Here is a 25,404-nt window from a genome sequence, read left to right on the forward strand (position 1 = left end):
GCCACCGGAACATCAAAAAAACTGCCGTTCCGGTGGTGCAAAAGTGCTGGGAGGGCTTCAGCACTGGATCTTTCCTGTTGGCCACTGTGAGATAGTGCAGGATCCCGGGGTATCTAACATAGCTAGATTTAATTCATGCAGGCACACAGGACATTTCAAGCAGGACATGCCATGCACATGACTTGTTAGACAAGCAAAGGCACACCCTTGTGACCCATGCCTGTTCTACGCGATACATTACATCACAGACTGGCCCACACCTGCTAGAGGCCATCTGGGAAGGGACCTACAACTAGACTGCTGAAGGGATGACAATTTGGAAATTTGTATCAGATCAAAGAGAAGAGAGAAAACCAGTCAAGCTCAGAAAGGAATGTAATTCGTTCTGTTGGAGGTAAGAAGCAGTAGCAATAAAATAGGTGTTTAAAACCAAACATTATCGAAGCGCTCAAGAAAAGGAAGATTTATCCTGAATTTAGCTGGAAGGAAATGAAGACTAGCGCTTGACAGCTGCTTAGGAATAAAGGAGCACCTCCAGACAGATGATCATGAAAGAAAACATGAATTAACCCGAGGCAGGACATGGCAGGTTGTGAGAATTACAGGTGGAGAATCCTGGCAGCAGAGAAGGGAGCTGTCAGCACAGGAGGGAAGACGTGTGTACTGGGAGGTGGGAATGTACTGCCTGGCGCGCACAGCACCTCTGGCAGCAGAGCCCTGTGCTGCCACAGAAAGGGGCTGTCCCGCTCCAAGAATAAACCAGAGGCATTGAACATGTGCGCAGCCACAGGAAGTGGCTGTCCCACCCTAAGAATGAACCTGAGACATCGAAACACTGCGCTGCCACAGGAAGGGGCTGTCCCACCATAAGAATGAACCTGAGGCAGCGAAACACTGCGCCGCCACATCAAGGAGCTGTCCGGCTCCAAGAAAGAACCTGAGGCATCGAAACACTGCGCTACCACAGGAAGGAGCTGTCCCGCTCCAAGAATGAACCTAAGGCATCTAAACACTGCGCTACCACAGGAATGGACTGTCCCGCTATAAGAATAGAAGCTGGGCCATCAAAACACTGCACTGCCACAGAAAGGGGCTGTCCCGCTCCAAGAATAAACCAGAGGCATTGAACATGTGCGCAGCCACAGGAAGTGGCTGTCCCACCCTAAGAATGAACCTGAGACATCGAAACACTGCGCTGCCACAGGAAGGGGCTGTCCCACTCCAAGAATGAACCTGAGGCATCGAAACACTGTGCTGCCACAGGAATGGGCTGTCCCGCTCCAAGAATGAACCTGAGGCATCGAAACATTGCGCTGCCACAGAAAGGGGCTGTCCTGCTCCAAGAATGAACGTGAGGCATCGAAACACTGCGCTGCCACAGGAAGGGGCTGTCCCGCTCCAAGAATTAACCTGAGGCATCGAAACACTGCGTTGCCACAGGAACGAGCTGTCCCTCTCCAAGAATGTACCTGAGGCATCGAAACCCTGCGCTGCCACAGGAACGAGCCTTTCCGCTCCACGAATGAACCTGAGGCATCGAAACACTGCGCTGCCACAGGATGGGGCTGTCCCACTCCAAGAATGAACCTAAGGCATTGAAACACTGTGGTGCCACAGGAAGGGGCTGTCCCGCTCTAAGAATAAAACCTGAACCATCAAACACTGCACTGCTACAGGGAGGAGCAGTCCCGCTTCAAGAATGAACCTTAGGCATCGAAACACTGAGCTGCCACAGGAAGGAGCTGTCCTGCTATAAGAATAAAACCTGAACCATCAAAACACTGCACCGCCATAGGAAGGAGCTGTCCTGCTCCAAGAATGAATCTGAGGCATCGAAACACTGCCCTGCCACAGGAAGAGGCTATCCTGCTCCAAGAATGAACCTGAGGCATTGAAAGACTGCGCTACCACAGGAATGGACTGTCCCGCCATAAGAATAAAACCTGAACCATCAAAACACTGCACTGCCACAGGAATTAGCAGTCGGGCTCCAAGAATGAACCTGAGGCATCGAAACACTGCGCTGCCACAGAAAGGGGCTGTCCCGCTCCACAAATGAACCTGACACATCGAACCACTGCGCTGCCACAGGAAGGGGCTGTCCCGCTCTAAGAATGAACCTGAGGCCTTGAAACACTGCACTGTCACAGTAAGGAGCTGTCCCGCTCTAAAAATAAACCTGAGGCATCGAAACACTGTTCTGCCACAGGAAGGGACTGTCCCGCTCCAAGAATGAACCTGAGTCATCGAAACTCTGCGCAGCCGCAGGAAGGGACTGTCCCGCTCCAAGAATGAACCTGAGGTATCGAAACACTGTGCACCACAGGAAGGGGCTGTCCTGCTATAAGAATGAATCCTAGGCTTTGAAACTGTCACCTGCCAAAGTAAGGGTCTGTCCCGCCCTAAGAATGAACCTGAGGCCTTGAAACACTGCGCTGTCACAGTAAGGGGCTGTCCCGCTCTAAAAATGAACCTGAGGCATCGAAACACTGTTCTGCCACGGAAAGGGACTGTCCCGCTCTAAGAATGAACCTGAGTCATCGAAACACTGCGCAGCCGCAGGAAGGGACTATCCCGCTCTAAGAATTAACCTGAGGCATCGAAACACTGTGCACCACAGGAAGGGGCTGTCCTGCTACAAGAATGAATCTGAGGCTCTGAGGCTTTGAAACTGTCAGCTGCCAAAGTAAGGGGCTGTCCCGCCCTAAGAATGAACCTGAGTCATCGAAACACTGCGCTGCCCAGAAGGGGCTGTCCCACTCTAAAAAATTAACCTGAGGCATCGAAACACTGCACTGCCACAGGAAGGGGCTGTCCTGCTCCAAGAATGAACCTGAGGCGTTGAAACACTGCGCACCACAGGAAGGGGCTGTCCTGCTAGAAGAATGAACCTGAGGCATCGAAACACTATGCTGCCACAGGAAGGGGCTGTCCCACTCCAAGAATGAATCAGAGCCTTTGAAACACTGCGCTGCCACAAGAAGGGACTGTCTTGCTCCAAGAATGAACCTGAGGCATCAAAACACTGCGCAACCGCAGGAAGGGACTGTCCCGCTCCAAGAATGAACCTGAGGCATCGAAACACTGCACAGCCGCAGGAAGGGGCTGTCCTGCTACAAGAATGAATCTGAGGCTTTGAAACCGTCCGCTGCCAAAGTAAGGGGCTGTCCCGCCCTAAGAATGAACCTGATGCATTGAAACACTGCGCTGCCCAGAAGGGGTTGTCCTACTATAAGAATTAACCTGAGGCATTGAAACACTGTGCTGCCACAGGAAGGGTCTGTCGCGCTCTAAGAATGAAGCTGAGGCATCGAAACACTGCGCACCACAGGAAGGGGCTGTCCTGCTACAAGAATGAATCTGAGGCTTTGAAACCGTCCGCTGCCAAAGTAAGGGGCTGTCCCGCCGTAAGAATGAACCTGATGCATTGAAACACTGCGCTGCCCAGAAGGGGTTGTCCTACTATAAGAATTAACCTGAGGCATTGAAACACTGTGCTGCCACAGGAACGGTCTGTCGCGCTCTAAGAATGAAGCTGAGGCATCGAAACACTGCGCACCACAGGAAGGGGCTGTCCTGCTACAAGAATGAATCTGAGGCTTTGAAACCGTCCGCTGCCAAAGTAAGGGGCTGTGCCGCCCTAAGAATGAACCTGATGCATTGAAACACTGCGCTGCCCAGAAGGGGTTGTTCTACTATAAGAATTAACCTGAGGCATTGAAACACTGTGCTGCCACAGGAAGGGTCTGTCGCGCTCTAAGAATGAAGCTGAGGCATCGAAACACTGCGCACCACAGGAAGGGGCTGTCCCGCTACAAGAATGAATCTGAGGCTTTGAAACCGTCCGCTGCCAAAGTAAGGGGCTGTCCCGCCCTAAGAATGAACCTGATGCATTGAAACACTGCGTTGCCCAGAAGGGGTTGTCCTACTATAAGAATTAACCTGATCCCAAAGATAGTTAATAACTATTTGAACAAGTGGTGTCTTGACAACCTTAATGGTGAGCAAAGACCAAACAGTGTACCGTCCAGGGCAACCAGATAATTTAGTCAATCTTTTTACAACCGTTCATTCCAAGATGCAAAAGACGGTTGGCCTGACAGTCTGTTTTTTCACTTGAAAGGTTATATTATAGTGAACGCGTTTTGAACCCAGGAAGTCATTTTTTTTTATTTCACGGCGTCTTCACATTTATTGCATTTCTCCTCATATTCAAATCAACCACGGTCCTAAAACAAAGCACTGCCTCTCCACACTTCACCATTTTGGAGCTCCAAAACTTTGAAAACAGGGCGTATAACGCTGTACATGAGATTACTCTTAAAAATTGAGATCAGCTGATCTCAGACCAAGCTCTTTCCAGTTCTAGGTCCTGAGGAGAACCCAAAAAAATGTTTTCCTGGGTTCGAAACTTGTTGACCATAATATGACCTTTAAGTGAAAAAACAGACTGTCAGGCCAACCTTCTTTTGCATCTTGGAATGAACTGCTGTAAAAAGATTGACTGAATTATCTGGTTGCCCTGGATGGTACACACTTTGGTCTTTGCGCAAAATTGAGGTTGTCAAGACACCACTTGTTCAAAGAATTATTAACTACCTTTGGGCTCTGTCTTTTTTCTTTCTTCTTTTTCTAGTTTTGTATTTTTCATTTTGTAGTTTTTGGAACTTGAGCTTGTTTATTTGTTCAAATATGCACATTTTGTTGTCTATGTTTTGTCATTTGTTGTCTAATAAGTGTGACGTCTAAATATATGTAAATAATTGTTTATGGATTAGATGTGGTTTAGTGTGGTCTATGTAAATATTTGAGTAACCATGTTTTTGTGTTAAGCATTGAAATACTGTCTCAAAAAATGTACTGACCGTTTTTCTATAGATATGAAAAAAGAAAAAAGAAATTGAAGATTAGATCACAGTGAGTTTCAATTGTGATCTTATAGAATACATTTTGACTGAGTATCAATATTGGCATTTCTTCTCTTTTGACATCGATATTATTTGCCTAGCCTTACTGATTAAGGGCCTAAACCCTATCTTGTTGTGTGGAGTGGGATAGAGCAGAGTGGAGTGGCGTAGAGGGTGTTGAGTAGAGTGGTGTAGAGTAGAGTGATTTACAGCACAGTAGATCGTCATTGAGTGGAGTGGCATAGAGTGGAGTAGTGTGTCATAGAAGAGAGTGGAGTATAGTGGCATGGAGTCAAATTGAGGGAGTTACGCAGAGTGTTGTAGAGTGTAGTAGTGTTGTTGAATGGCATATAGTGGAGTGGAGTGTCAGTGGAGCAGAGTTTAATAGAGTAGAGCATCGTGGAGTGGAGTGTTGTAGAGTGGAATGGAGTAGAGTGGAGTGCTGTGTCGTAGAGTTCAATAGAGTGTACTGTAATAGAGTGGAGCAGGGTGGCCTAGAGTTAAGTGGCGTAAAGTACAGTGGTGCAGAGTAGATTGGCATAGAGTGCAGTGATGTAGAGTGCATCTGGTTTGAGTAAAGTGGTGAAGAGTGCATTGGCATAGAGTAGAGCGCTGCAGAGTAGATTGCAGTGGCGTAGAGGGCAATGACAGAGTGGAGAGGCGCAAAGTGGAGTAGAGTGGCACAGATTAGAATGGAGAGGTGTAGAGTGGAGTGGTGCAAGATAGAGTGCAGAGGTGTATAGTGGAGTGGTGTAGAGTGCAGTGGCATAAAGTGCACTGAGTGCAGTGGTGTAGAGCTGAGTGATGCAGAGTAGAGTGCAGTGGCATAGAGTGCAGTCATGTAGAGTAGAGTGTCAGAGTGAAGGGTTGTAGAGTGCTGGGTCATAGAGTGCAGAGTCGTACAGTTGTGCTGAGTAGAGCAGTGTATGGTTGAGTGGAGCAGAGAGCAGTGACGTAAAGTACAGTGGTGCAGAGTAGAGTAGCATGCAGCGGCGTAGAGTTCAGTGGCATAGAGTAGAATGTTGTAGAGTAAGTGGCGTTAAGTGCAAGGGTGCAAAGCAGTTGGTGTAGGTCCTGTGGCAGAGGGTGCATTGGTTTTGAGTAAAGTGGTGTAGACTGCATTGGCATAGAGAGCAGTGGTTAAGCGTACAGTGGCAGAGCGTAGACTACAGTGGTGTAGAGTGGAGTAGAGTGGGGTAGAGAGCAGTAGCAGAGTGCAGTGGCATAGAGTAGATTGTTTCAGAGTAGAGTGGAGTGGTTAAGGGTAGAGTATAGTGGTGCAGAGTACAGAGCAGTCACATAGAGTAGAGTGGCACAGCATTGATTGCAGTGGCGTACTCTGGAGTGTGGAAGAGCGAAGTAGAGTGGCATAGAGTGCAGCGGCGTAGACTGTAGAGGCGTAGAGTAGATTGTTTTAGAGTAGGGTAAAGGTGCAAGGTAGACTGGAGTGTTGCAGTGAGGAGTGGAGTGATTTAGAGCAGTTTTGTAAAGTGCATTGACATAGAGTACAGTGTTGCAGGGTGGAATGGTGTGGCGTGGTGCAGAGTGGAGTGGCCTACACTGGAGTGGTGTAAAGTGCAGTGGGGCAAAGTAGAGTGGCACAGAGTGCATTGGTGTAGAGTTTAGTGGCATAGAGGGGTGCCGAGTAAAGAGACAGAGTGTAATGGTGTAGCAAGGCGTAGAGTATACTGGAGTACAGTGCAGTGGTGCATAGTAGATTGGTATAGAGTGCAGTGGCATAGACTGCATTAGTTTTGATAAAGTGATGTAGACCGCATTGGTATAGAGTGCAGTGGCATAGAGTGTAGCAACGTAAAATTGAGTGGCGTAGTGTGGAGTGGCATAGAGTGGATTGGCACAGCGCGGAATAGAGTGGCATAGACTGCAGTGGCACAGAGTAGATTGTTTCAGAGTAGAGTGAAGTGGCATAGAGCGCTGTGGTATAGAGTAGATTGTTTCAGAGTAGAGTGAAGTGGCATAGGGTGCAGTGGTATAGAGTAGGGGGATGTAGAGTGCAGTGGTGCAGAATGGATTATAGTGGATTGGAACGGATTGGCGTAGAGTGCAGTGGCGAAAAGTGGAGCGAGGGAGAGTATAGTGGCATTGAGTTCAGTAGTGGATAGAGCAATGTTTCAGAGTAGAGTGATGCAGATTACAGTGGAGTGGTGCAGGGTAGATTCCAGTGGCAGAAGAGTGGAGTGAAGCAGAGTAGAGTTGTGTAGAGTGGATTACCAGAGTAGAGTGGTGCAGTGGCATAGAGTGCAGTAGAGTATTGTAGAGTGCAGTAGAGTGGTGTGGTGTGGAGTGCTTTGGCGTAGAGTGTAGTGGCGCAGTGTGTGCAGTGGCATAGAGTGGTGCAGAGTAGAGTGGTATAGAGAGCAATGAGGTAGAGTACAGTAGTTCAGAGTAGAATAGAGTGGTGTAGAGTGCTGTGATGTAGAGTGCCGATTTAAACGCTGTCGAGGGTCGCTACACTCATTGACGACATCCAGGGGAAGCCTGGTCGGGCCACGCCCCCTCTACGATAGACCATGCCCCCCGCCTTCATAGCGCGCCAACAGCCTCGCGCTGACAGATAGAGACTAACTCCTGAGGCGGAAAGCCGGGAGCAACGAGCGATCATTTTAAAATTGCATTCTTTGTATTTTCTTTGTATTTTTAACCTTCACTAACCTTGTACCTGGCATTATTCTTGCTAGCATTCCCTCCCGCACAGTCGATTTAAACGCTGTCGAGGGTCGCTACACTCATTGACGACATCCAGGGGAAGCCTGGTCAGGCCACGCCCCCTCTACGATAGGCCACGCCCCCCGCCTCATAGCGCACCAACAGCCTCGCGCTGACAGATAGAGACTAACTCCTGAGGCGGAAAGCCGGGAGCAACGAGCGATCATTTTAAAATTGCATTCTTTGTATTTTCTTTGCATTTTTAACCTTCACTAACCTTGTACCTGGCATTATTCTTGCTAGCATTCCCTCCCGCACAGCCGATTTAAACGCTATTGAGGGTCGCTACACTCATTGACGACATCCAGGGGAAGCCTGGTCAGGCCACGCCCCCTCTACGATAGGACACACCCCTCCCTCCACTTCTCCTTACTTAAATCATGTGTCTTTCCCGGCCGCGCAGCGGACGAGCGCTGCGGGCGCGTCGGCAGCGCGCCGAAGGCAAGCCCGTCTGCGCCCTTCAGCGCCAGTCCAGCGCCCAGGGCCACAACCCCTGCCCAACTCCCTCTGGCTCACTTGAAATACTGCTATTCCAGAGCAACACTCCTTAACCTAAACTGCAAAAAATGCCAACTTGCAGCACCACTCTCAGTGAGAGGTAGGCCGTACTTTAGTAGATGTCGATTTTGCGGCTATACAATACCACACCCCTCACTCTGTGGGCTCAACTCTCTACCCTCGAATACCCCTTCCTACCCTTACACCCAGCCAACGCACTGCCGATCCATACCTAACAGCAAGTCTCTAAAAAACATACTCCTAAACGTTAGGTCAATGCCCAGGCACAAACATGAAATTTAATCTCTCATTGTGGACAACGAGGTTGATCTGGCCTTTTTAACCGAAACATGGCAACAGACTCTTCTGGGCCGGACTGGAATACCGCAGTACCCTCAGACTATTCTGTAGCACATGTAGACAGACAAGGAAATATGGGTGGAGGCGTAGCTATCATTCACCGCTCAACCTTTAAAGTACATATTCTCCATCAGCCAGGATTGGAATCAGGGGCCATATCCTTCTCGGTCAAATTTAACAACCAACTAATATTTAATGGCCTACTGTTATACCGACCCCCAGGACCTAGAGGTCCATTTACCAACGCTCTTTTAACCTTCCTGGAGACCACGTCAGATCACCCTACCTTCACAATATTGGGAGATTTTAACTTTCACCTCGTAGACAACAACTCGAGTGACTCTACCACCCTAATAGACAACTTCAGTAGCTACGGACTAACCCAACTAACGACAGGACCCACTCACACAGCAGGTCACACTCTGGACTCTATCTTTACTAATAATCGCCATATTAAGGTCACCTCCACCACACCCCTTCCTTGGTCTGATCATGCCACCCTAAATTTTACCCTAGTAATGACGCTGTCCAATGCAAGGAGAAAACACCTTATACTTCCGAATAAATTCCGTCCATGGAAAAAACTAGAAGCTATTTCATTAGCAAACCTTCTTAGCAAGGATGCACCCATCAACGTCAGCTCTGACAGTAATGATGGCGCCCACAAATTTAACTCCTGGCTCTTACAAGCAATGGACAAGTTAGCCCTGGAAGAATTTTAAAAAACCAAGATCCGCTCCGCAACCGCACAATGGTACACCCCAGAGGTTAAATTGATAAAATTAAAATGCAGGAGGGCCGAGAGAATTTGGCGAAACGATTACAACCCTCAGTCCAAAAAGGAGTACACGGCTGCCTTACATAAATACAAGCTCGCTATAGAGCAAGCTAAGACCATTTTCTTCACTAAGAAAATCCAAGAGTCCTCAAACTCCTCAAAGGAACTATTTAAAACCGTGACTCACTTAGCTAAAAGTCCAAGAGAAATCACATTTCAACCTCACCAAGAATTTGTGGAAAACATTGCCCAATTCTTTCAACTGAAAGTTCATTCAGTGTATAATGACCTTCAATCACTACCCCCGTGCGAAACGGTCCCCCATGATTCAGATCCACAGACACCAATTCTGGAATTTCCCAGATTTTCCCAGCTCAGCTGTGACCATGTTGCCACGCTGCTTCTTCAAACTAAGTCTGGCTCGCCACTGGACCAATGCCCCCTTATGTCTTTTATATGGTCCCTGAGACCATTAGTCAAGCCTTAACCCCCCTTCTTAATACTGCAATATACTCCGGACAATTCCCCAGCAGCTGGAAGAAGGCATGCATCAGGCCTATACTCAAAAAGGAGTCCCTCGACCCCAAGGAACCCAAGAATTACCGCCCTATATCATGCTTGCCCCTACCTGCCAAAATTCTAGAAAATGCAATGAATCAGGAACTAACAAAACACCTTGAGGACAACCATCTATTAGACCCCACGCAGCATGGCTTCAGGGCCTATCACTCAACAGAAACTGCCCTGATCATTGCATCTGATGACATTCGTCAATCCATGGATAAAGGAGGCAGAGCCGCTCTGATCTTACTAGATTTGACTGCGGCGTTTGACACCGTGAACCACGATGTCCTTCTGAATAGACTAATAACGCTGGGCGTCTCACATACCGCCCTAAAACTGCTCCAGACCTTTCTGCAGGCACGCATCCATCAAATCCAGTGGGACGGATTTCTGTCCGAGGAATTCCTCCTGCCCTGTGGAGTTCCCCAGGGGTCGGCTTTGTCACCAACCCTTTTTAATCTGTATGTCACACCCCTAGCCGCACTGATTAAATCCCATGGCCTACATTTAGTTTCGTACGCTGATGACACGCAACTGGTGATCTCAATGGCTCAGTCTGTAGAAGCCACTGCCACCAGTTTCAGACACTGTCTGTCAGACGTCAAGGCATGGATGAACTCTCATTTCCTCAAACTCAACACCGAAAAACGGAGGTAATTGAGTTTGGCCAAAAACCTTCCGTTTGGAACAATCTCTGGTGACCCCCAGAAGCCGGCGTTTGTCCCACCCCGGCAAACAAGGTCAGAAACCTTGGTTTCATAATGGATAAGGACCTCTCTTGCACAGTCCAAATTAACCAGGTCACTTCGTCCTGCTTCTTCACACTAAAGGATCTTAGAAAAATCTTGCCTTACATCCCACTCGCCCTGAGGAAAACTGTCGTAGGTGCTCTGATTATGTCTAATGTAGACTATTGCAATGCCCTATGCATAGGTGCCGGCGAAAAACAACTTAACCGACTCCAGTCCATCCAAAACGCGGCGGCCAGAGTTCTGCTTAATCTTCCTAAACGACACCCCACCTCAAAAGCAATAAGCAAACTGCACTGGCTCCCAGTTAGGAAAAGAATCCAGTTCAAGGTCTTGTGTTTGGCCCACAAATCCCTATATGGACAAACCGCTAAACAGCTCTCCAACCTTCTCTCCCCATATGTTCCTGAGCGCTCACTTAGATCCAGTTCCCAAAATCTACTTCACACCTCCAGGATCAAGAGAGTCCGTTGGGGCGGCAGATCCTTTTCCCATCAAGTCCCTAAGCTCTGGAACAGTTTACCATCCTCACTCCGTTCCGAAAAGAGCTTAGCCAAGTTTAGGAAAGAGCTGAAAACCTGGCTCTTTGGGCTACCCTAACTCTGCCACCTCTATCTTTCTGTCTCACAGCGCCAAGACGCCTCGGCATAAGAGCGCTCTAAAAATAACTCAGTCAGTCAGTCAGTCAATGGTGTAGAGTGACGTAACATACAGTGATCTAGTTTGCTGTGGCATAGAGTAGAATGTTATAGAGTATAGTGGTGTACAATGCAGTGGGGCAAAGTAGTTGGCATAGTTATAGTTGCGTAGAGTGCACTGGTTTTTAGTAAAGTGGTGTAGAGTGAATTGACATAGAGTGCAGAGGTTTGGAGTAGAGCAGCATAGGGTAGAGTACAGTGGCGTAGAGTGGTGCAGCATAGAGTGCAGTAGCATAGTGTGGAGTGCCGAAGAGTGCAGTGGCATAGAGTAAACACATCAGTGTAGAGTGGAGTGGTGCAGGGTAGAGTATATTGGTGCTGGGTAGAGTGTAGTGTCATAGGGTAGTGGCTTAGAGTGCAGTGGCACAGAGTAGAGTGGCGTTGAGTAGAGTGGTGCAGCGATGATTGCAGTAGCATAACGTGAAATAGTGTAGAGTGGAGTAGAGTGGGGTAAAGTAAAGTTTCATTGAGAGCAGTGGCATAGAGTATATTGTTTCAGAGTAGAGTGAAGTGGCGTAGAGCGGAGTGGTGCAGCATAGAGTGGGGTGGTATATAGTAGTGGTGTAGAGTGAATCGGCAAAGAGTGCAGTGTTGCAGAATGGAGTGGCATGGATTGATGTAGAGTAGAGTGGCAAAGAGTGCAGCGGTGCATAGTAGAGTGGGGTGGAGTGCGCTGGTACAGAGTAGAGTGATGAAGAGTAAAATAGAGAGGCATAGAGTAAAGTGTACAGTATCAGAGTGTAGTGGTGCACAGTATATCTGAGTGGAATAGAGTGCATTGGTGTACAGTGCAGAAGAGTGGCATAGAGTGGTGCAGAGTAGAGTGCTGTGTCATACCGTATAGAGGCACAGAATAGAGTAGCATAGAGTTCGGTGGCATAGAGTTCAGTGGCAGAGAGTGCAGTGAAGCAGAGAAGAGGTTTGTAGAGTGCAATGGTGTAGAGTGGCATAGAGTGCATTGGTGTAGAGTGCAGTGGCGTACAGTGGTGCAGACTATAGTGGTGCAGAGTGCAATGGTGTAGAGTAGAGTGGCGTATAGTATAGTGGCATACAGTGCAGTGGTGCGGAGTAGATTGGTATAACGTGCAGTGGTGTAGTGTATTGGTTTTGAGTAAAGTAGTGTAGAGTGCACTGACGTAGAGTGCAGTGGTTTGGTGTGGATTAGTGTGGTGTGGTGTGGAGTGGCGTGGGGTAACGTGGAGTATGCATGGTTTGGTAGCATACTGCCATTACATATAACACATCTTCAATTGAAATGACCATTGCATTTGAACTCACATACAGTGTTATTGATAAAACTATACAGTGCACAAACAATGTGTGGAAATGTCATTACCCAATGTATTGATTTGATCATCAGCGCATTTCATTTACAGACATTTACATTTTGTTGTGTGCCAGAAAAAAACATCTGTAGAGCCTTCCTCCACTAGCCAGCATGATTGTTACATAAATCCTCTCACTTTGAAGTCAGAGAAAGAATAATATACACGAGCTCCCAGAAAGACAGAGCCTGACATTTGACCTCTTTCTTTGAATACACAACAAATTTGACTAGATAACAACAAGATTTAAACAGCCGCGGCCGCTGCAGGTAAGAGCGGAGGGGCGGGCTGGGGGGTATTTTGAGAGACGACCACGAGGGGAAATTAATTATTTATTTAATTTTCCCTTGTTGTTGTCTCTCGAAATCCCTCCCTAGCCGGTCCCACCTCACCACCATTCTTACCTGAGCGGCCACGGCAGGATTTAAAGGCATGTTACAGAAAGCGAGTTAGTAGAAGAATACAGTGAACAAGGTTTAGATGAGAGACGAACTCGAGCTGGACAGCCTAAAGCAAATAGAACCAGCAAATAGAAAACCAGAAAATTTGAGTTAGAAACCACAAAGGAAAGCAACAGGTGGAATGCATTCCTAGGTCAATTTTCTGAATGTCCCCAAGATATCTTTAGCAACTGTCTGGTACCCTGTAACCTAAAAAGTATACTAGTGACAAGGGAACCATTAATGACTCTTCAGACAATGATAAACGAGGACAGCAATACTGGTTCTCCTCTACCGAGTCCTTTGCTGCTCTCTCCTCCTGTTCCCCCTCTCAAAATCTCCCCTGTAACTTCTCCTCGCCTCATCTGTCTTCCGTGAATGCCCCTCTTATTCTGCCCTGACTTTCCATTGTCTACCGGGAATGAGCTTCCATTGGGGCAGTAGGTACAGTGGCACCAGAGTCCAGAGAGGCCCACTGAACCCTGATTATTGCTGTATTTTATCATTGAAACAGCTGCCAGGGGCCCATTTCCTTGCTGGCACCAGGGCCCATAACGCACTGGGTACCCTTAACAGAGGTGCAACTAGAGACAAATTTCGGGTCGGAGGTTGATAAAAATTTCGGGGGGTGGGGGCTATTTCTTTCAGCATTAGGCAGTGTGGAGATGCAGGGGCTCTAAGAAGGGGTGAAAAAACAACAAAGCCTCCTTAATAAGTAAATGGTCTGTGAAAGACCTGAGAAGTACTCGGGTATAGCTTCAATAAGACAGACGCCAGACCAGCTAGCCTAAAGCAGCTCAAGAACTGTCTGTGTGTGTGTGCCTGGGAAGCTGTCTCTGGGCTGCAGTGCTTAATTTGAGCCTGTGGTTTCCGGTGCTCAGCACCAGCACCTAATTTCCAGCACCAGGGCTTATGACAGTGTGCCACTTGGTGACACTAGCTAATTTAGTTAGGTATTAGAACAACAACAGCGGTGTGTGATTGTTCGTAGCTGTGTATGTACTGTCATTGACAGCTGACCCGGGCAATTTGTGATGCAAGCGGCAGTGGCCTCCCGACGAGAGCCCCGGCACTTATTGGTTTACAAATTAAGCACTGCCGGGCTGACATACACAACGGGGGGTCGGGGACTGAAAGCCTTAGAGCCCTTTGGGCATTGGACGCCTGACCCTTACTGCTTGTCTATTCCTCACTCCCTCCCAATCGCGCCCTCCAAAGCACTACTCTCCACTAAATCCGTTTGTCTCATGACCCGCTGATAATCCTCTGTGCACGCTGGTACCACTTGAATGCCCAGGGTAGCATGTATTTAAATGCACTAATCAGCCTCAATCGTCGAACTTCTGCGCGTGGCTGCAGCCCGGCCCCCTGGCATCGCCGTGACTAGCTGCGGGCACGGGCCAGCGAGTGCCAGACCGTGTTGCCCGAGGGTGGTTCAGGCATGTGCACATGAGGAATCCTTGGCTCCCCCTCCCTCTCGAGGCACTGGGCTGCTCCGGCTGCTCGCGCAGTCCGTGACGGCTATCGACAATCCATTAACAGGCTATTTCTTATCTGCTGAACGCCAATTAAATACTAATTTGAGAGACTCTTTAGAAACAGGCTCCTCTCCCTGCTGAGCTACGCCTCGTGTGCTCCCTTCTCTCCCGGGGCTCGTTTGTGGGGGGGGGGGGGAGGGGTACCCGGACCATGCGTGCCTCAGACAGGGCCACAACAACCACGGACAGCAAGGCCACGCCAGCGGCTCGGGGCCGATTTGCTTGCATGACAGAGCTCTCATTCCAAATGGCGGGTGCAGCCTATTAATGGGAACCCTGAAGCCAGGGGCTGCTGCCACGCCTACCAGAGCGGAGTCAGGGGAGGCCTGTGTGCACCTAAACCAGGCAGGGAGACAGAGGCATGGAAGACGAAGCAGGCACAGTGGGCAGCATAGTGATGGGAGGGAGGCAGGGTAAGAACAGGAGGGCAAAGAGGAGTCGGGCACAAATGAGGTCTCGGGTGCAGCAGGGTCATTTATCTTCAAGGCCTAGCGCTAAGAGGACCATGGGGTAAGTTAGAGGCTTTGCCTATAAAGATGCTTGAACTCTGGAATTTTCTCAGCAAGGTAGGCAACCCGATAAGCTCCCCAGAGCCAATTTGGAACTTTGCAGAGAAGGAAGGTCTCATGGGTGATAGAGAGAGCTCAGAATATCGGGTGATTGTCCCCACTCGACCCATTTATTTATTTATCTAGGTAGAAGATGTATATTGGCCCGATCAATGCCCCTAAGGATGGCAGAGAACCTCATTAGAGTCACAGTCATTCCAGATATCATAAATAACCCTTGGGAGTTTCAGAGAATCATTGGATGTACCATGAAAATTACAATTGTATCTAGTTGTATCTAGATTAATCCTGTTACTGTACTAATTGGATATGTTACGCTTGTTGATTTTGTTTTTAAAACGAAAGTGATCTAATTCACATCAGTTCAACACATGAAACCATATTTCAAATTGTAGACTTGTGCTTTTGCATTGCCTGAGCCAGAGTTTTTCTACACTGAACATCGTTGAAATACCCTAAAAGATAAATTGTCTGGCAGATAAAATATAGCTTCAGAATCAGAGTCAGTCAATCAATTTCTCAAATAACATTACAGGAGCATTATCCATTACATGGGTGCCTGAGCTAATTTTCGAGTAGGAAGCATTTCAGGGAGCACTTAAAATCACTAGAGGAGCTGGGAAGACCCTAGAATAATGCTAAAGAGTTCTGTGACTGGTGCCTGGCACAAGAGGGCCGGAGAACCAAAGGATATTTTCTTGAAATGTTGAAGCTAGAGGCGATCATTTCCTTTGCTTCTCGCCAATCCGTAACCCGAAGACGGTGCATTTATCAGCAGTGGCTCGTGCTGGTAAGAGTGGTGGGGCAGTGGGCCCAGGTTGGGGGAGGGAGGATTTCGAGGGACAACGACGAGGAAAAATTATTTGATTTTCCCTTGTGGTCGTCGGTCGAATCCCCCCCCCCAACCTGGCACCACCGCTCCACCGCTCTTACGTGCACAGGCAGCTCCTGGCATTTATGTGATAGAACAAGCGACTGAACAGCTGCTTTTTGGTTTCATATTGTATGAGGGATTTAGTTATAAAGTCCTTAAAATTGGTAAACCAGCTTCTTTGCTAGATTTTCATAACCAACAGTGCCTGAGGAGACAACCTATCTGTTCCCGCTCTCTTACTCCCAAATCGATATATTTACCCTGAGGAGCCCTGGGGTGAAGACAGTTAGAGCGATGTTTTCATGTGCGCTTGTTATTCCTCACAGATCGCCAGTATTTACAAATCTCCGCCTCCCTCCCACTTCCTCCTTTAGGGGGTCATTATTTATTCATTGGATGTTTCACATTGATACAGAAGAAGCTTCCTCCAAAGAAAACTACCCTGCTGCCCGGTGCAGTATTTGGGTCAGCACTGGGGAAGGAGAAATTGGAACAGCCTTGTCTATTAAAAAATGCATATTTTAACTTCGAGGCTTCATGCTCTGCCCCCTGTGATTATCCGCTCTGTGTACACAACATAGCAGAAAGTTATCATCAACTCATGAGGTGCAAATGTCTTTCGTCAGTCAGGAACAACTGGAACAGAAGTCTTGGGGGGTCTCTGCTAGCGTCATCAACCAATTGTCAGGTCCATCAGTGCTGGTCTTTCAAAGACCCTAGATGTGGGGAAAATCTTCACATTCCCTTCAGTCTATGAGGGCCCTCTAATGTGTTAACAGAAAGGACAATTTTGATAGATGGCAGTACTGCATCTCAAAGTACAATAAAGAAAAGGCACTTACCTCTCGCCATTGCTTGGTCTCGATCCCTTGAGTGTAGAGCACACACACTGGGGAGAAAAAAAGGGAGATGTCAGATCGAACCCAAGACAGACAGTGGCACTTGCATGAGCGATGCTTGAGTACCCATCGGTGTGTGTAGGTTATGGAACGAAAGTTAAGAAAGATGAGTGACGCCATGTCCACTCAATAAAAATGAAATCATGCATTAAAAATTTACATAACTACATATTAACTGCAGTTAGAGACCCATTGGCCTGACCAGGATTCCAGCTGTCCTTACTTTCATACTATGATTGCTCCGCTGTGTGTGTTGTTCAGAGCCTTTTAAGGTCTTGCATCTTGAGGGGTTGCACGTGCCACCAGAGTATTCACATGCTATATGCATGGGTAATTGCAAACATTATCCCCAGGGGCCAAAAAGCATGTTGTGTGCATGATCAAGAGCCGCATTTATGTCAGCATGATGAGGGTCGGGGATGGTGGAAGGTGGGCATAGTTAAAGTGAAGCATGCGCATAGTATGGGCAGTGAGTCATGCAGTTATTTTGAGGGTCAAATCATATCCTTTTATATGCCTTTGTCTCTTTAATTGCCATTGTGTGATAGAGCAGGGAAACTTATTGAAGGCACGAGCCTAGTTCGATTTAGAGACTTGGCTCTGGCTCAGCTCGAGGTTCTCTTAGAATGAACGAAAACTTCATTTGGTAACCTTGTGCATCGACAATTAAAGAAAAAAGCATTAACTGTGGATGTAAAATGTGAGAGGGAAAGTTTTACCCATTTAGTGGCTGTATTTCACAATGTGAAACCAGAGAACCTGGGATCAATCCTCGCTTCCGTACTTGACCACATTTTGTGATCCTATGCAACTGGTTTGTTTCACCTTGCCTCCTTTTTAGGTAGAGCTTGGGCAGAGTATGCGCTGCTCTGTGGCATGCTGTAATGGAGTATGGAATAGAAGCTCCGCCCACTCTCCGCCCATATTTGTCATTGGCTTGTGTTATTGCCCTTCGTAAATGTTGGCTTCTGATTCGTTAATAGGCTTGTCAGTCCCTCCTTAGTACCACCTTGTCTTAATTTGTAATCTCTCAGGAAGACTGGCCCTTTTACTTCGGTTGTTACACAGTAGCCTTTTTTAGTCTGTAAGCAATATTTTCTTTAACGAGTTTCTCCTACTGCAGGCACAACATGCTTTCCTGCAACATTCAGCGTGCCATGCGTGCTTTCACTTACTGAGCAGCCCGGGACAATGGGGGCCTATTCCTTGAGTAGGTCTCTCATTTACAAGAGTTTGAGCTATTGACATTGTAAATGACAATGCCTTATATTTGTGTGATAATTAGCAAAACATATAATTTACAATGCCAATAGCTTAAACTCTCGCAATTGCAAGACCTATTGCATTGCAAATGCATGCTCTTCATTATCACATATGAGAGCACCTTGCAATACATAGTTCAGGGTGTACAAAACTTTCTCTTGTGTTTGATGTAATAAACTATATTGTTACTTTAAGTATAATTCCAACCTTGGCCACCCAGAGGGATCAGATGACAAATGACTTGCCTCTTGGTTCACTAATGGCGTTGCCAAGGCGGGGAGCATGAATGTTTCTAAATTATTGTCTGAAAGCTATCACTTCTAATTAATGCCTCTCAATGTAGTGATATAATCTGATGTACTAAGACTAAGGTGAAACACTTATGCACCTTAATGAAATACACTTTTTGATTAAAGAATGTATCATATTCATACGTATTTGTTGCAAAATATCTTTAAAAATGAATGTGTTCCTAAAAATAACTGAGTTAACTGTAGATAAATGCTTGCCCATTTAATTGTATTCTGACTGTTAGTGCTCTGTCTAGCAGCAGTGCTGCTATTCCCCAGGGGGCTTCGTGCAAAGGTCAGGAGGGCAGCATGTGGCCCCCAGTATAAGGTGACCAGAATTTTAAAGCAAAAATTCGGGACATTTCACAAAAATAGAAGGAGGACTATAACTTTACGTCAAGCGAGCGTACAGAATGACAGTGCTCCTCAGCAGAGAATTACAAAACAGGCAGTAAGAACATACATAAGATGCAATTTTTAAACCTAGTAGCTTGCCTGTGAATTAAATTGATTTCTTGGAACAACTGCTAACTTCCCTGCTTTGTAAAACAAAAAAACACCTCTCCCCGTTTTTAGTCGACCCTCTCCAAAAACCGGGACATGAGCTAAATTTCTCGAAATCTACCCGGACAGCTGGTGAAAAACGGAGACCGTCCTGGCAAATCCGGGACGCCTGGTCACCCTACCCAAGAAGTACTTCCTGCTGTATTGGGTTCATCCATCCTTCCCTAGAGATGCACTGCTTTGCTCTCAAGCATTAGCCTACACCTCTGATGCCGTCTTCTCACCACTCCCTCCCAACCCTCCCCCACAATCCCTCCCCCGTCATTTTCAACATTTGTCCATATTTCAACTTCTGGTCTTGCACATTGCACCATTACGTGGCCAAAGATTCCATATTTGTTGAAAAGTTCTGTGGTCCATACAGATCCAGTGCACAATGAGTGACTCTTTTTCTGGCTTTCATTTTTTTATGCCACATTTCTCCCATCATGAAGGCTTCCTTTTGATCTCTACAGGCCTGGCAGACCAGTGTCCGAAGCCCTGCAGCGCACTGCAGAACAGAATGTGAACACATTGTGCCACTTCTCCATTCTCAATATTCTTTTTTTTTTTTTTTTACAATTCTATTTATTGCAGTAAAGAAAAACAAAGTACAGCAATGACAGCAGACGTCAACATATCCAGTAGTACAATAAAATAATGACAACGCATCTTTAGAAACATTATTAAGTGTCCCTGGCATTCACCCCTGTGTGCTATCTTCTCATCCGCGCTATCTCTTTCTGTTTCTCTCTTCTACAGCCTCCTAATTTTCCCTTCCCACCGGTGTGCACAGCATTCCCATTTTCTCATTTCAACGACCCCATATTCTCGACCATTTATGTGGACATCCCCTCCCTTCACAGACCACCTTCTCTGCTTACATACACCAATCCATGGCACATTCCCAGTCTCGCAACGCCGGTGCTAAGGCTGCTTTCCACATTTCTGCTATATTACGTTTGGCTACAATAAATCCAAGGATACCTCATATCTTAGCTGCAGAGAGATCGGTTTAATCCCATATATTTTAAAAGCACCACTTTGTCGAAATCTCCATATCGTTCCCACATGACTGACTCAGTTGTTTGTCTATTCTCACAATATGTTGTTCAACCTAATCATTTACACTCCACACATCAATGTCTCCCAGTTGGTTTTCCACCTTACTGTATCATTTTCACTCACCCCACAAGTATAAGTAGGACCACAAAGGCGTTAGATTCCAAACAGATCTACACATCCAAATGTACATTCAATTTAATTTTATTAAAACAATTAAAACATGTTCTCTTCTGAGTTTATCAGTTGAAGATTTTTCCTTTGATTATATAACAACTCCTCATATTCCAATATGTTAGCACATATATTTGTATATTATACAATGCATAGTGCCAATATACAATCTCACATTAAAAGCACTCCAGAAAAGAGCACCCCTGAGGGGCCAGTTGGGCATTGCAGCACTGGCCCAACGGGCAACTGCCTGATGATGAAGCATGACACCTTTCGGGGTGTGTGAGGGCCCTTGCTCCTAATCGGAGCAGAACCCTGATTTACCACACTAGGAGACCTAGATCCCTAAACAGGATCTGCACACTCCTTCTTCTCATAGTTGATTTAGGGGTGAGTGTGCTGGAAGTTAAGCAAGTCCTTGTCCCTCCCTTTTAGTATTGATTATATAATTCTGGCCCCGTCTATCTCAGATCCATGGTGTCACCGTATAAACGTAATCGCTCTATGCACTCCAGCAATCTAGATCTTGCTGTAAATCCAAGGGTAGGGTAATCCTGGCAAGGAGGTCAAGCTCTTTTATATTGAGGTCCTAAGCTGGTGAACTCCTTACCCCATCTATGAGAGCATGTCGCTCTCTTTCAGTTTCTGCTAAAAACTTGTCTCTTTTAATGTTCTGTGATAGAGAAGGCATGACTGGAGGTATCTGGAGAAGCATAGCCTGAGGGAACCATTTCTAGGTAGCCATACACTCTACAAACCTGTATAATAAATAAAATAATAGTAGGTTCAGAGAAGGGGGCCACGTGGCATCCTCTCTTTAAAAAAAGGCCCTGGGTCTCCGTGGACCAGGCCCAGTGAACAACTCCCCACCTCACATGGTCGAAGGCCGTGTACGGTGAGGGGTTGGCTGCCTTTGAGTGTTTGGCCACAGGGCCTGGCTGCAGGCCAGGAGTTGTGGCCAACACTCCAATGCGCACTGCCTTTTGCCATACACAGTGGCTGCATGTAAGGGGTTGGCGACAGGACTTGGCTGCATGCGGGGGTTGCCTGCAGAGCCTGGCCTGCAACCCACCACCACCCACAGCCAGAGGTTATGCGCGGCGGGGGCTGGATTAAAGTATGGTAATTAAATATTTGTTTACTTTTTTTAAAAACTGGAAATTCACTGAAAAAAACAAAGGTTAATGTAACATTGTAGTTAGGTAAAATGTTCAGTTTTAAACTCTAAAAGCTATGGAAATTCACCAGTTATAGTTAAAGTTATCTCAAGTAACTATAACTCATGCCCTAAGATAGCTATAACTCACGTCCTCGCCTTGCACTGCTAATTACACTAGATATTACATAACTCATGACATCAACTTCGACAGCATTGATAATATCACTGTGCATGGTGGGGAGCGAGTTCTAGTTACCATAGAGCATGATTTATAGTTACTTGAGATAAATTTAACTATAACTGGGGAATTTAACAGTTTTTTAGAGTTTAAATCTGAACCATTCACCTAACTATAATGTTTCTATAACTGTTGGCTTTTTCAGTGAAAAAAAAAAAAAAAAAAAAAAAAAAAAATATATATATATATATATATATATATATATATATATATATATATATATATATATATATATATATATATATATATATATATATATATATATATATATATATATATATATATATATATATATATATATATATATATATATATATATATATATATATATATATATATATACATATGTCTCTAATGTATATGAACTGTATATGGCCTGGTGCCAAAAGGCCACCAGGACTCCAAACACGCACAATGAAATAAATGCTCCTTTTAAACAAACTACGATATATTTTATCTCATATGTTTCATAAACCAAAGTTCATGTTGTTACATTCATTGTATACTACAAGCATATAAATTTCATCAGTAAATCAGAACATCAAAGCATCATTAGTTCAATCAATGAAACTGCAAAACATAATCAAAACATAACAAAAACACCCAATGCATTTCGGGGCCCTGCCCCTTCGTCAGGGGTCTGTATAAGAAAAGAGAAAAGAAAAAGGAAAGGAAACCGTATTACTTTTGTTGCCAAGGGGGACAAATATATGTACACTAAGACTTGCGTTTTTTATATCTGGCTTACCTAGTAATTGTTATATTGCGCGTTGCCAAAATGTTGACAGGGCGCGTAATCCTCTTTTTTGACGTTCTATGGAAAAACGAGTGGAATTATGTGTTTATGAATGGTTAAATGACAGTCAATGAAGTGTCATACCTCGAGTAAATTAAAAAGCTCACCTGAGTATAGAAAACTATGTCCAATCTGAAAAACGCAAATGGGCATCTATAAGTGTGTTTGTCAAAAATACTAAACGGAGATAACATAAAATAAAGCAAGAAAAGCGTGCAGTTACCTGTGGGGTGTGTATGCGTTCTAACCCCCAGATAATCAATCTTGTCACCAGGGTTGCCTACAAAGCAATAGAATCAAAATATTGGAACTAAATATATCGCCAAAAATTAACTGCCATTCTTGCCGCTTTAAGCAGGCACATCCGCTTACCTGCGGGGAGAGTAGTTTTGCCGGTCCCGCTTTGTAATATGAAGTACACACGTCCGCTCTACATAAAGAGAACGAGTGTTACTTACATCTAATGCGCACTCGTTTTGATAACCAAAAACGAGAAAATAAGTTTCTGTCTCTTACCGATGTACGGCCGGGATGTTTGTGAAAATCTGCTCGATCCTAGATGTGCCGAATAAACCGCGGGTACTCATTGAGTCCCTTTTCTCTGTTCGTTGGAAACTCCAACGTGGAAATAGGACTAGGAGCAAAAAGTGTCCGCCATTTTAGAGTGGTGTTTTCGCGAAAGCTGCTTAAAGTGAGTGTGAACAAAAAAGCTTGTGAAAGGAAAGAGGGGTAAAGGGAAAAAATGAAATGAAAGAGGAAGGATAGAAAAGTAAACACGACGAAAGAAGTCATTTTCCCATCAATACCAAATAATTCCTGCCTATTTACAAACTGAATATCACCATTTAGATGGTTATAGCAATCACATAATGAAATATACGTAACATTACGCCTGTGAATTTCTAGCCATGTTATGATGGTCAGTGTTAGATGATGAGTGTGTGTCATCGTGTGCGAGTTTCCCTAAGGTCCCAACTAAATGTGCTTTAAAGGAAACATGCCATGTCCATTTTGTCATTAAGCCCAAAAGGGGTCAGTGATTGTAGTTTGCGAATCCAGAAGGCCTCTTTCTGAAGTAAGATCTTTGAGTTGTCCAAGCCCAAACGTTGTGGGAGTAGTTCAATCACCTGGAATCTTAGTTGAGCGATAGTGTGGCCAGCTTCCCACCAGTGTTTTGCGAGTGTTGATGTGTAATTCTTATTCCTTATACGGCTCTTGTGTTCCGACAGTCGCAATTTCAGTTTGCGCTCAGTTTTGCCGACATATAGAAGGCCACATGGGCATTTGATTGAATATACGACAAACTCAGAATTGCAGGTTGTATTGTGCCTTAGTTGGATTTTTTCGCCTGTGCGAGGGTGTAGTAAGACGTTCCCCGGTATTATATTGTTGCAATTTTTGCAATTATAACAGCGAGTGGTTCCTTTATACACTTCAGATTGTTGGGTGGTATCCATATGGTGACTTGGTTTATTGAGCAGTTCTTTGAGATTCTGGGCTCTCTTATATGCAAACAAGGGTCTTTCGCTGAATAAGTTGCCAAAGTCTTTCTCTACTTGAATGATCTCCCATCGTTTCAAGATGATACGCTTTATATCTCTAGAGGCAGTGGAATATTTAGACACAAATACCATTCTTTTGTTCTCAGTTTTGAGTCTTTTTTTCAAAAGATCTGCCCTTGGGATAGCCTTGATGTGATTCACATGTGCATCCAGTAGTTTACGCGGATAACCTCTGTCTAAATAACGTTGCTTTTGTTCTTCAATGTGCTTATCACAGCTGGTTTTGTCAGAAGATATTCTTTTTATTCTCATGAATTGTGAGACCGGTAAGTTATTGACAAGGTTTGAAGGATGAAAGCTTCCATACAGAAGTGCGGTGTTTCTATCTGTAGGCTTTTTGTAGAGGGTTGTATTGATGGAATTCTCGCTAAGCGCAACCCAGACATCCAAAAACGGTAAGGCTTCCTTGCTGATATTGTGCGTGAATTGTATCCTTGGGTTAGCAAGATTCAAACTTTTGATGTTTTGGATTAAATCCAGAACTGGTCGTTTCCATATGATGAAAACATCATCTATGTACCTCTTATAATACACTAGGCCTGCTTGCCAAGTGCTATCTTCCAGAATATAATCTGGCTCAAATTTTGCCATGAAAATGTTCGCGTAGATGCAGGCCCCTGGAAAGCCCATGGCTGTCCCAGTGAGCTGCAAGTAATACTCTCTTTCCCATGAGAAGTAGCTGTTAGTCAAACAGAATTCTAGCAACTGCAGAATTAAATATTTCAACTCATCCGGCTTATCATCTAGGAGTAAGGCCCACTCAATTGCTTCTAAGCCTTCCTTGTGAGGAATCGATGTATAAAGAGCCGTGACATCGATCGTACATAGAGTCCAATTTCCCGTATCTGTCGTGTCAATGGTTGAAAGACTTCGCAAGAAATCTGAGGTGTCTTCCAAATAAGTCGGCCATTTTTTGATGAAGGACTGCATATGTGCATCGATAAAGATGCCCAAATTCTCGAAGATAGAAGCACATCCCGAAACTATCGGTCTAAATGGGGGGTCTTTCAAGTCTTTGTGCACTTTTGGCAAGAAATATATCCTTGGTCTTCTTGGGTATATTTGCCTCAAATAACGTTTGGTTGTGATGTTTATCCAGCCGAGTTCTTCAAATTTGTCTAGTAGTCCATCAAGGTTTTTAGCTATAGCATTAGTAGGATCTTCATCCAGTTTGGCATAAGTGTTTGCATCTTGCACATGTTCTGAACCCTTTTTCACGTAAAATTCCAAGTCCATTATCACAAGGCTTCCGCCTTTATCTGCCTTTTGAATCATGATCTCTTTATTATTGGCCAGTGCGTGTAGAGTACTATATTCCGCTCTTGTTAGGTTGTTGATTTTTTTCTTGTATTGAACTTTACTCAAATCCATTTTGACGAGTAACTCAAATG

General features: G+C 45.5%; 1 protein-coding gene across 3 annotated transcripts in view; it reads right to left on the minus strand.

The window, feature by feature from the left end:
* The window catches only part of LOC144755373 (copine-5), a 1,407,230-nt gene that overhangs the window by 931,130 nt on the left and 450,696 nt on the right, over positions 1–25,404 (minus strand). For all 3 annotated transcript variants that reach the window (XM_078644209.1, XM_078644208.1, XM_078644207.1), the window contains one exon: positions 16,870–16,916. In XM_078644209.1, the coding sequence (XP_078500335.1) occupies positions 16,870–16,916 (47 nt within the window). The remainder of the gene's footprint in view (positions 1–16,869; positions 16,917–25,404) is intronic.

The sequence above is a fragment of the Lissotriton helveticus genome, chromosome 5_1, assembly GCF_964261635.1.
Source record: "Lissotriton helveticus chromosome 5_1, aLisHel1.1, whole genome shotgun sequence".
Lineage (NCBI taxonomy): Eukaryota > Metazoa > Chordata > Amphibia > Caudata > Salamandridae > Lissotriton > Lissotriton helveticus.